At 49.3% G+C, this 11,296-nt stretch overlaps 2 protein-coding genes across 9 annotated transcripts in view; both read right to left on the bottom strand.

Moving 5' to 3' along the window:
• Nucleotides 1-2,408: 2,408 nt before the first annotated feature.
• Nucleotides 2,409-4,420, bottom strand: PLA2G1B (phospholipase A2 group IB). Its single transcript, XM_038152508.1, has 4 exons — nucleotides 4,297-4,420; nucleotides 4,064-4,223; nucleotides 3,214-3,341; nucleotides 2,409-2,594 (listed from the first exon to the last, which is right to left on the bottom strand). Exons 1-4 carry the CDS (start codon nucleotides 4,328-4,330, stop codon nucleotides 2,473-2,475), a joined length of 444 nt encoding a protein of 147 aa, XP_038008436.1. The 5' UTR covers nucleotides 4,331-4,420; the 3' UTR covers nucleotides 2,409-2,472.
• A 1,964-nt stretch (nucleotides 4,421-6,384) lies between these two features.
• MSI1 (musashi RNA binding protein 1) overlaps nucleotides 6,385-11,296 on the bottom strand; it is a 34,758-nt gene continuing 29,846 nt past the window's right edge. For 4 of the 8 annotated variants that reach the window (XM_038152013.1, XM_038152011.1, XM_038152017.1 and 1 more), the window contains 4 exons: nucleotides 10,412-10,480; nucleotides 10,128-10,300; nucleotides 9,609-9,674; nucleotides 6,385-8,663 (listed from right to left, as the gene is read on the bottom strand). In XM_038152013.1, coding sequence (XP_038007941.1) covers nucleotides 9,633-9,674; nucleotides 10,128-10,300; nucleotides 10,412-10,480 — 284 coding nt within the window. In that variant the 3' untranslated portion in view covers nucleotides 6,385-8,663; nucleotides 9,609-9,632. The remainder of the gene's footprint in view (nucleotides 8,664-9,608; nucleotides 9,675-10,127; nucleotides 10,301-10,411; nucleotides 10,481-11,296) is intronic. The other 4 variants (XM_038152014.1, XM_038152012.1, XM_038152018.1 and 1 more) reach the window with 1 other exon arrangement.

Here is an 11,296-nt window from a genome sequence, read left to right as displayed (position 1 = left end):
AACTGTTTGCTCTCTGCACGTCTCACCTCAGCTGGAGCACTCTTTCTCATCTGTGCAATGCCCATGTAGTTAAGAGTAATTCAGCTCTCCCTTCAGAGAGTGAAAAATCTTGGCATAGGAAACAACAATAGAGAAAAGAGAGTGAGACTTCACGTCTGCAGTGAGCCCACAGAGCTGCTCTCCCTCCGGCATCCTATGGTGCTGTGTAGGGTCTCAGAACTCCTCCTTGCTGAGCACAGGGATAGCTTGCGTTCCAGGCAGTCCTGTTCTGGTTTGGAACAGAAGTACAAGCCAGCGTGGTAGATCTTCCCGCGCTCCTTGTACTCCCCTACGCTGGCAGCTCAAGCAGTCACTAGCCCTGCTCTTACTCTTCCCACAACGTTCCTCAAAGCCCTAATGAGCGGCTTTGCACAACCCCTCCAGCCTCCCCCCCCTGTGCCGTTCATTAGGGCCTGACACTCTGCATTGTGTGGGAAGGCTCCCTATGCATGGGAATGTTTGGGTTTAATGCTGTGTCTTTCACGCCACCAAAGCAGCATGGAAATGAGAAGCATGATCAAGGGACCAAACATAAGGGCAGGCTTATAAAACCTGTATGGAGTAAGACAGATATGGAATCAATTTGAGCCTTTATCTATCTAAGGTTTTATCTACGGAATGCTAGCATGCTCCAAATGCTGAATGCCAGGAGTAGATATACTGCTCACCTCAAATGTAGAGTTCCTGTTACAGGCAAAATTCATACTGAGTTTCTGAAACGCTTCCGATGCACCCCAGCAATCTTCCCTACTTGTGATAACACAGCTCCGAAGTGCAATGTTCCTTCCAGAGAGTGATGATATTTTACTTTTTTTTCTCTACAATGAGGTTTATCACAAGGGGATTTTAGTAACATTTACTTAGGAGCTTTACTGTTCTACAAACAATAATTTCAGAGAATCTAAGCTAGTGAGCGAGTACAAGAGACCTCATCTTGCTCTTGCAGCCCTAAGAATGATTCATTTTGGCCATATGACAGGATTGCATCCAGGATCCTCAAGATTCTGTGGGGGACTCCAAGCACTCAATGTTTCCAGAAAATTCACATACACAAACACCTGAGAAAAATAAGCAGCCAATACTGGTACAAAACCAGGACTCAATCTACCATAAAATGGAGTGTTTGGCTGTGACACAATCCCTCCCATTTTCAAAGAAAAGAAGAACTAAATGCAATTCACTATCCTTTCTCAATATCATTCTAATGCCCTCAAAGATACATTTACTTTCAGAATGAAGGCATTGCAAGTACCTTCCAATAACATATCAAGCCAGCTTCTTCCTACTGCGTTGGTTTCTCATTTCCCAGAGCGCTCTCAGATCCTCGGGGTCTGCTCCATGTTTTGGTACAGTTCATTCTCATGATGAACCGGGGCCCTCCTCACACCCTGCCAGCAAGCAGGGAGTGTGTGTAGACCCTGCCCCAGGAGTCCACCCACACCTCCAAAAACATCTGCCAGCAAAACCGGTACCAAGGGTGGGGGGCAGCTTTGGCACAGGACTTTGGCAGGGCTGGGAAAGTGGGGCAGATATTGTCCCTCAGAGGGGCTCCCTGCCTTCCAGGCTGACATTACCTCCCTCTCTGCAGCTCCTGACTGGGAACAGAGCAGGGGAAGGGCTTCCCAGGGTAAGCACACAGGAGACCCTCAAGAGAAAGGAGCACCAAACGGCTCAAGACCCTCACGCAGCGATGCCCCGGGGAAGAGCGACAGCTGCGCTGTGGCCAACGCGTGGACAGCCCGAGGCGAGGGCGGCTGAGGGCAGGCTTGAAGGGCGCCCTCCGGAGCCCCGGGAGAGTGAGTGCGGCCGCGACGGTGAGGGAGGGGGAGAAGGGCGCCCCGCGGAGCCCCGGCAGGGTGAGGATAAGCAGGGACGGCCGCCCCGCGGAGCCCCGGCAGGGCGAGGGCGGGCAGGGACGGCTGCCCCGCGGAGCCCCGGCAGGGTGAGGGCGGGCGGGGACGCTCGCCCCGCGGAGCCCCGGCAGGGTGAGGGCGGGCAGGGACGGCCGCCCCGCGGAGCCCCGGCAGGGTGAGGATAAGCAGGGACGCTCGCCCCGCGGAGCCCCGGCAGGGTGAGGATAAGCAGGGACGGCCGCCCCGCGGAGCCCCGGCAGCGTGAGGGCGGGCAGCCGCAGCCGCAGCCGCGCCCTCAGCAGCCCCCGCCCGCCGGTACCTGAGGGGCGGGGCAGAGCGCGCGAGGCCGCCAGCAGGTGCGCCCCGCCCACGCCGCCCCCATGGACCAATCAGAGAACGCGGGGCGCCTCACGCGCCGCACAGGGCCGTGGGCAGAGGGGCGGGGCTTCCCTCCCCCCTCACGCCCCGCCGCCGCCGCCCTGTCCCCTGAGCGCGGCGGTGAGCAGCGGCCCGGAGTGTCGGTTTAGGTTATTTATTTGTTTATTTTGGCCTGCGGCCGCCCTGAAGTACACGAGAGTGATTATTTGCAGTATTTGTCGGTGTCCAGCTTCTTGTGCTCGGGGTTGTAGGGCGCCTTGGCGAAGCACATGGCGGCTGTGCGGTCGCAGTTGCAGATGAAGTCGGCGCACTCCTTGTTCTTGCCTGGAGGAGAGAGAGGAGCGGTCAGAGCCCGCGGCTCCTTCGCCAGGCGCTGCAGTGGCTCGGGCTGGCATTTCTGCTGTCACGGTGTACCCGTTTCACTGCTGCCATCGTTCTGGGAGTGCACAGGCTTCTGCCCACTAACCCAGTGCCCCGAAAGCTGTGTGTTCCAGCCAAGCCATCTGTCTCCTTGCCCCTTCTTCCCTTCCCTGCAGCCTTATTTGCCAACCTCTCTGCTCTTTACCTCCGTTCCAGAGCCCTGTAAAGTCTCCACTATTTATCAGAGGTGTGTGGCAGAAACTGTATAACAATGCCAAGCTAACATGCTGATCTCTTGGATACTGCCATTAGAAAGCCTCCCAGGAAGGTACTCAATCCCCTGGAGACTAGACAGGTTTCTTTATATTCTGCTGTATCATATATCTTCATAAACTTTAAATTGTGGGCTATATAGAGAATACTCATTCCAGTGCCTGTGTGAGGTGCCCTCTTTCTAACGACCAGGTTCCCCGGCAAGAACTGGCACTGTGCCTTCCTGCCGCAGAGGTGTGAGTGTAACACAGCCCTGCTCTTTCCTAAGAGACACTGGAGAACAGCTGGAGTGAAGTGAAAATGGACATACTGCTACATGTGATCTGCCCATCGGAGCAGCTGAAGCTGTACCGCTTAGTGTAGGGGTTGTCCAGGAGGAATTTGCAGGATTCCATTTTCATTGCCTGTGAGTAGCAGTTATCATGTACTTGGCAGCACCTGGGAAACAAGGAGAAAAAGGTTAGAAAAGACCAGAATCACAGGCTCAACTGACCTGTAAGACACACAAATACGTTAGATTTACTTTGACAAGGCTTTTGACAATTAAAAAAAAAAAAAAAAAAAAAGATACCCAGCAATAAGAGGGCAGACACAAAGGACCTCAAAGGGATACAGTTGTGCTAGCTCATGGTCCAAGAGGTGTCTGGTAAAGACATACTTATGGGAGCATCTTCACAGTTGTCTGTAGGGCACAGGGAAAGCCAAAGCCAGTATTTACCCTACACTTCCCCTCAGTGCCTGGTGGCTGACAAGCTCTCAGCCAACGCAATCCAAGACTTGGCTGCCATATTTGTGTGTCTCTAAATTGCCCATGCCATTTTGCAGCCCAGCCTGTACATGTTGATGGTCAAGCACTGGCAGAGTGTGCAGAGCTGTGTCCAGGCCGCTGGCCCAGCACTGCTGCTGCAAAAAAAAATGCTGGAATGAGCACACTGTGCTGCCATAGAACAGGAGAGCTACTGTAATTATATTTTATCTTAGTAGTAAGGCATCAAGGTGCGATAGCACACATCCTTTTTCCCCTTAAACCATCTGTGAAAGAAAGCTTCCTTCACAGCAGCCAAAGTTTCGTAAACATTCATAGGCAGGGCCAGCTGAGACGAAGCTGAAGCAGGAAAGTACAAGCAAGGCAAGAGGTTTGTAAAAGCAGAGTTATAAACCTGTCGAGCTCATCCACTGGAGTGCCGCTGCCCCCCAAGCCGCAGTAGCAGCCGTAGCCGTTGAATTCCAGCAGTGGGTGGCTTTCGGGCAGGGTGCACTTGATCATTTTGCGGAACAGCCACACGGCCCGCGGCGAGACTTCGGCGCTGGCTGCGCCCACTGGGGACAGACACAGAGGGTGGTTAGAGTCAGGTTCGGGGTTACCAGCGCGAGGGTGAGGGCACCTACACACCCGACAGCAGGAAAAGCAGGGCCAGGAACTTCATTCTCGCAGTTCTTGACACAAACACTGCTGCTAAGGGAAACTGAGTCTTTATATAACAGGCTCACCTTGACATGGGTATGAGATAAAACAGCCAGTATTTATGTTACTAAATGCAGACTTCTTCCATCGGAGGCTCTGGGCAGCAGGTCATGGTGGCGTGACCAGTTGAAGGCCAATTGAGTTAAATCCATGAAGGCCCAAAAGGCAAATATTTGCTCTTTAGATTGTTGCTATAAAATTCTTGTACAACTACTATTAGAAGTCAGCCTGAAAGACCTGCATATTTTTAAGGGCTCTCTACTAAAAAATAATAGCAGTGTGGTAGTTAAGCTGGAGGTTTCTGGAACACTAATAACCACCTGCCACTAATACTTGCATCCTCTTTTTATGGTATCCCACATATCATTAATCCTGTATCTCTCTGTGGGTTCTCCTGGCATAATTCAGAGAATAAGGTACAGGTTGTCTACTCACATCAAATGGCCATTTGGCATGAGCTCAACTGAAAAAAAATATCAAGCTATTCTTTACTTTAAAACCACAGAGGAGAAGGAGGTACTACTAGGCAAGAAACAGGAGCCAAGTGACCTGGAAAACCCTAAGGTGGCTTAAAAAAGGAGTAGTATCTGGTTTTATGTGGCCTTAAACAATCTATATTGGAAATGAACTAGGCTTAGAAGTTTCAACATTTACAGCAGACTTCACTGACTTAGAGCAGTTCCTCTTTCTCCAACACCAATGCAGAACCCAGTTAAGAACCTTTGGTTTTCTATGCCATAGGATGGAGAGAGTTGGGAACCTTGAAAGAAGTTCAAAAAAATGGGTAAGAAAAATCTTCCTGGAATCAGTCAGGGGTAAGTGAAACTGCACTCAGATCCCAGAGGCTCTGGCATTTTCAGGGCTACAGGTTTGAAACCACAGCAGGACGGCCAAAGTACCCAGTGGATGTTGACATATCCATAGGACATCTAGGGAAAGTCAGGCATGGTGCTGAACAACCAGATCCATTCTTTTTTTTATCTCTTCAAGCACTTCCATTCTGGGGCTCCCCACTCATGGGTTACCTACAGCTGAACAGATGCTGGGTTGATTTAAGATTCTCAGGGTTCTAACTGAGTATTGAACAAATATTAAAGACTGATGTAAAGGACAATCTGTACCACAGTTTGTTCAGAAAAAATAACCTTGTCTTTTGCCCACAGATCAATCTGCCAACTTTCCCCTCAATATCCACTTAAGAGTTCCCAGTCTTCTCTGCTTTTAACATTAAAAAAATTTGTTTTCTTACCTATGAAACTTAGGAGTCTGGTTCCTTTTTCTCTGTTCTCAGTATGTGATGTATTATTGATGTTTCCTAGAAAGTTTCCAGTCAACTGGCCTTTTTAAAATCATAAATCAACAATTTCCTACATTTTTAGTTCAACAAAAGATTGCAAAGTGTGGGAAAGCAAGCACATGACTATTACAAGTGCCTCATGAGAAAAATCCCAGCAGGGTAAAGATTTTTCCACCCATGCTATTTTTGGTTTCCCCCAACCTGTGCTGTATACAAAGCCACTGGTCCCTTGGTACACTTGTGAGCACATTTCAACCTATAACTGGTTCCATTTTATAGGCTTAAGCCTTTAATTATTTTAAAGTCTTCTTTATAAGCCGTATTGCAGAGTTCCTTACTATTCCACACTGTTAAAATTCTCCTTTCTCTCTTTTAAGGACTTTACTTCCCATCTCTACATTTTACCTCCTTGCATCTAGCTTCCTTGGTCCACCGCAGTCAATTGAATCCAGGGTATGTGCTAAACCTGTAAGCATCACATTATCTCCTTTTCTGAACCTACAAATGCTTACACAAAACCTCTGTAATGTAAAGAGACACAATCTCTACTAAAACCAGATCTGCCTCACATAATAAACTGGCCACTGCCATAGTGTGGGAGCAGAACAGCAAGTCAGAGACCTGCCTGGGACTTTTATCCTCAAGGCAGGATGCAACTCTGCCAGGTCCTGAAATCTCGCCCACTGGAAAACCTTGCACCCCAAATAATGACAGAGAAGGACAGTTTTCAAATAATTTATTAGGAATTTAAAACTGAAATCTGGAAAAAGGGTTACAGGTGTGGAGAGAACAAACACTGGAGTGTAATAACTTACTGGCTTAAAAACACAGCTTTATTTCTTTTTAAAAAAATGCCCACCCTGAAACCAGAGCCCCAGCCTCCAGGCAGTGGCCAGAGAGTGACTCACAGCCCAGCAGCAGCACAGCTGGCCCGGGATGTCTGGAGGGGGCACGGAAGCAGCTCAGCGCATACACCAAGAGGGAGGAAAGCGCTGTCCGCAGACCCAAATTTGAAGTATATAGAATAAAAATAAACCCAATAAAATGCAGCTCTTCTTTAATTAGGAAATATTTAAAAAAACAGACATACAGACTCTTGTCTCAGTAACAAAAATTATTGCTTTGTGTTTTCAGTACTGATCTGTTAAGTACCTTCTTATTTAAACAGAACTCTCCAAACGCATCGCCCAGGTCAGGACAAGCTCCAGCAGATGGGGGAGAGATAGAAGATAAAAAGGGCCCTGTGGGCACTGTGGCCCTCCCAGTCCTTTTCTAAATGCCCATCTCCTTTACAGGGGCTCAGTTTGGGGGAAGAGAGGGAATGATTTTTAAAACTTAAGATGAAGCTTTTATTTCCCTGGGAAAAGAGTTTGGCTGCATCTTAATAAAAGGCTTAATCACCCCCCTTAACAAGGTCTTTGGTTCACTGAAATCCAGACCCAAACCTGCCCCATGTATTCCTGCTGAAGGTCTCCCCTGGCAGAGTGCTGGTTGGCAGAAGCCTGGACCATACCAGGGGAAGCCCCAGCAGGTTCTGGAGAAGGGACCAGATCACCCCACACAGGACAAAGGACAAATTCCCACAGTCTTCAGAAAACAGAGTAAAGCAAACGGGAAGCTGCAATTCTATAATTCATGTAATCCCTGAGAAGCCCTTAACCCGCCCCCAAATCACCACCCTAATGCTTTTCTCCCCTGTTAATGAATCCCCATCCCAGAGCCCTGCCCTTCAGAGAACGACTACCCAAATCTCCCCCTGGCTGACACCCCTTCTGATACCCTTGCCTCCGGAGGAGGATCCCCTTTCCCAGGAAATCTTGACGCAAGCGATAAAGTTTGGAGAGTGAATTCCTTTCAAAGTAACCAAGACAAGCAACGGCGGCAAAGCCCTTTCCCTAAGCCAGCCCAGAGCCGGTGCTACGGAGCCCAGGGATGGAGTCTGTACATCAAGCAATTGGAAGCAGCTTTAACCCGCTCAGCAAAACAGCCGATGGCTGGCACGTGTCACCCCGCCCGCCCCCCGCCCCCCTTTCATCTCATCTCATCAGAGGTCTTAAAATCTTACAGTAAAAGGTGTACAAAAAAAGAACGAAGTCCTGTCAGGATTCTGCTGGAGAGTATTGCTCACGCTGCGGCACCAAGTCCAGGACCTGGAGCTGCTCCTTGGAGCCAGGCTGCAGGCAGCAGCCAGGTTCAGCTCACGATATTTACATATTATACAGGAGGAAAAAGAAAACCCCACGTAAAACTAAACCTAGGAAAAAAAAAATCTTTCAGCTGTAAGGATAGTGTTTTTCACTTAGCAAAATATACATTTGTTTTGTTCCATAGCGGTGTCCAACGTTTTCAGATCCTTGGAGTTCCACACTTTTCAAAGCCTCACATTTACAAAACAGAAACAATTAAAAACAGTTTCTTTAAAAAAAATAGAAATACAGCAGTTCCTCTCTCTCTGTCCTTTGCTCTCTCTCTGTCTCTTTCTTCCCTTCAGAACTGCATTCTTGTTACATATCGTGCTTTAAAAACACTGACGACAACAACAACAGAGTTGAAAATATTCAAAACAGTTTCAAAGCCAAATAAAAATACTCCTCAATGAAAACTACCTAACACAATCACAAAGCCAATTCATAAAATATGTCTACTAGCTCGGGAAAGAGCAAACAACAAAAAGAAGGGGCAGCCCCCAAAAAAGATAAAAAAATAAAATAAAAAAATAAAACTAACAGCTAATAAAATAAATAAAAGAAGAATCAGTGGGCTGGGGGCAGGGAGGGGGAAGCGTAAACCGTCGGTGGTTAGTAGGGAAGCGAGATGATCTCCTCGGGTTCAGTCCAGTGTGGTCTGGTCAAAGGGAGAGATCGGGCAGGGCGGCAGGAGCCTGGCAGCCAGCCAGCAGTGTGCAGTTTGATTCACGAGAAAGGTAACCTTGGCTCATCCCCCGAGGCTCACCAGATCCTCCAGCCACTTGCTGTCCTCGGTTAGGTCACTGGGGAATCTGCAGGAAAAGACAGGGGAGGGAAGGGACAGGGTCTAGAACAGCCACAGCTTTCCTCCTGGGGTTTTCTTCTTCTGGTGTGATCTGACAGAAACACTCAATACTCAAAACTTTGCCCCGACACAGTCTTGCTCTGCACATGGCGGGCACAGGGACAGGGCACAGCAGAGACATTTCCATCTTCAATGGCAATGTGCAGGCCCGGGAAACAAGGTCCCACACACCACGTGGCCTGGTCCCTGTAAGGGCTGGGACATAACAGAGTCCAGCCATTTCCTCAGCACTCAGCTCAGTCCAGCCCTGCCAGGCTGCCATGGGCTCCTGTCTGTGGACACTGCTCCCTCCAGTTTTTGCCCTCATTTTTGAAAAGCTGCTTGTTTACTTTTTTTAATTTAAAATTCTAAGCCAGCTAACTTCAGTCACATTTGCAAAGCAAACAAAAACTATTCACCAGTTCCCTCTCAGCCCATCCAAGGACCAATACCAGAACTGATCAGATTGTCCTGCTGCCCTTCTCCTAGGCGGGAGATGAAAAACTTCACTTCCCAGAGACTGGTCTCGGCAGCAGTGAGAACAACCAGCTGCATGGTGGAGGCTTCCCCAGCCCCATAGAAGAGCCAAGCTTGTCTCTCAGATCACCACTGGGCTGTGACTCTGGCCAACCCTGCAGATGTTTTCTTTTTTTGTTAGTGCTTCATTTTCTTCCTCTTTGTGCCAGACACTAAGACACTCTCCACTCCCAGCCTGGGAGGCATTCAGTAGGAACCCAACCTGCCAAGCCTCCTGGCTCAGCAGAGAGCCCAGGCGGGCCACAGGACTCCTCCCACAGGATGGGCCAGGCCATGGACCCTCACAGCAACATCCACAGCTTCAGCTGAGAGCCCAAGCACAGAAGCCAGCTCACTCCTCTCTCTCATTACCTGCTCCTGTTCAAAGCTGTCTTACCTCCTGCCTTCTTGGTCCCCAGCTTCAGTGATACCCATTGGTAAAAGCTGTTGCAATCAAGGGACCCTGTGAAGAAAGAGTTAAAACACCACTCTTAAACAAAAGAACAGTGAAGAAGAATTGCTAACACAACAAAATCAGTCATGGCCCAGATGACACAGTAAATGTTTTCAGCTGGAGATGCCAGGTCTAAAGATCACATCACCCTGCAGAATACTGTATCGGGGCCAATATGGGCTCTTGGAAAGCCTGAGCTGGATCAGGGAAAGGACTGGAGATCAGGACCTTGAGTGGTGATCAGAGAGAGCCAACAGAAACCAAGCATGTGGGTTTGCACTGTCCATCTTGGTCTGGGGCTCAGCAGTGGCACAGCCAATGCTGCAGTGCGTGGTATTTCATAACCAGAAAACAGACCGTGGGCTGAGGGGGCTGCCCACTGTTGCTCACCTCCCTCACCATGTGGGGACACAGCCCACTCCCCATGTCCCTCCCTCCACAGAGGGTGCAGGGAGCACTCACCCCTAGGCTGTGTCCGAAGCCGGTGCTCGGGGCTGGACTGGCAGCGCTGATGTAACTGCTGACCCCTGAGTCCTGGTTGGCGGCTCCATAAAGCTCTGCCATCGGCCCGGGACTGGTGGTGCCCAGAAACCCACCGGTGCGACTGGGGGTGGAACCTACAGCAGGCAGCACAACTACATAGTGAAGATCCTAAAAATGCAACCCTGTCCCACCCCACCCCCCCCCCGCAGCCCCTTGGCAAACCTCCGTGACAGGACCCGTGCTGGGGAGGAAAGTGGAGTTACCTGTCCCTCGCACCACGGCCGCTGCAGCCGCTGCCGCTGCCATCGGTCCATATGCAGTGAGGGGGATTGCTGGAAAACAAGAAACAGGCATCTCAGGAGCACTGTGGCTACATGGGAAACTCCTTAAGGGGAGCCTTCATCTCCTACTGCAAAATACTGGGCTCACACATATGTATTGGCTTAGTGCATCAGAGAGGACATTAAAGCATGACAACAGGGAAGTGCATAGCCCTGAATTTATCAGTATTCTTTTGCACAGCCAATGTCCAGGGGAATGCACGAGCCACGCTCTGTCAAGCCCACGTCCCAGAGCAGACAAAGGCATGGTGTGGAAGAGCTGAATGAGAAGTGGGCAATTTCAGATGTATCCTGTCACTACTAAGCTTGCAAGACGCAGTTAATCTGAAGCTACAGATCCAGATTTTGGCAGTAGATGTGGAGAATGGCAACAGCTCAGGGACAGCAGCTGAAGCTTAACATCCTGAGGCTCAGCCCCTCCTCTGTCTCTTGTTAATATTCTTGAATAACAGTTTAATAGTCTCTTTGTTCCTATTTCTTTGCTCAAGACATACCATTCTCCTCACACTGAGTTTTGCTCCTGATTGCTCAAAACCTCACTGTTCATTGTAGAAAACCAGGAAACATATACCTAGGGAGCAGGAACTAGAAATGGCTTAATTAAAACAGTAAGTCTTAATTTATATGTAGCAGTTCTAATTCCCAACTCTACTGCCACAGGCATTCAGTCCTCGGCGCAGGAGGCATCTAGCCAGTATGTTTCTCTTTGCCCTTAAAATGACTGGGTCAGCATTTCATGCTTGAATGTGAAATTCACTGTGATTCTGTTTAGAGCACCATAAAAAGAGGTCAGAACAAATCAATCAC

Source organism: Motacilla alba, chromosome 15, assembly GCF_015832195.1.
Source record: "Motacilla alba alba isolate MOTALB_02 chromosome 15, Motacilla_alba_V1.0_pri, whole genome shotgun sequence".
In the NCBI taxonomy this organism is placed as follows: Eukaryota; Metazoa; Chordata; class Aves; order Passeriformes; family Motacillidae; genus Motacilla; species Motacilla alba.
The sequence above is the reverse complement of the archived record's forward strand: the minus strand, read 5'-3'. Positions and strand labels throughout refer to the sequence as shown.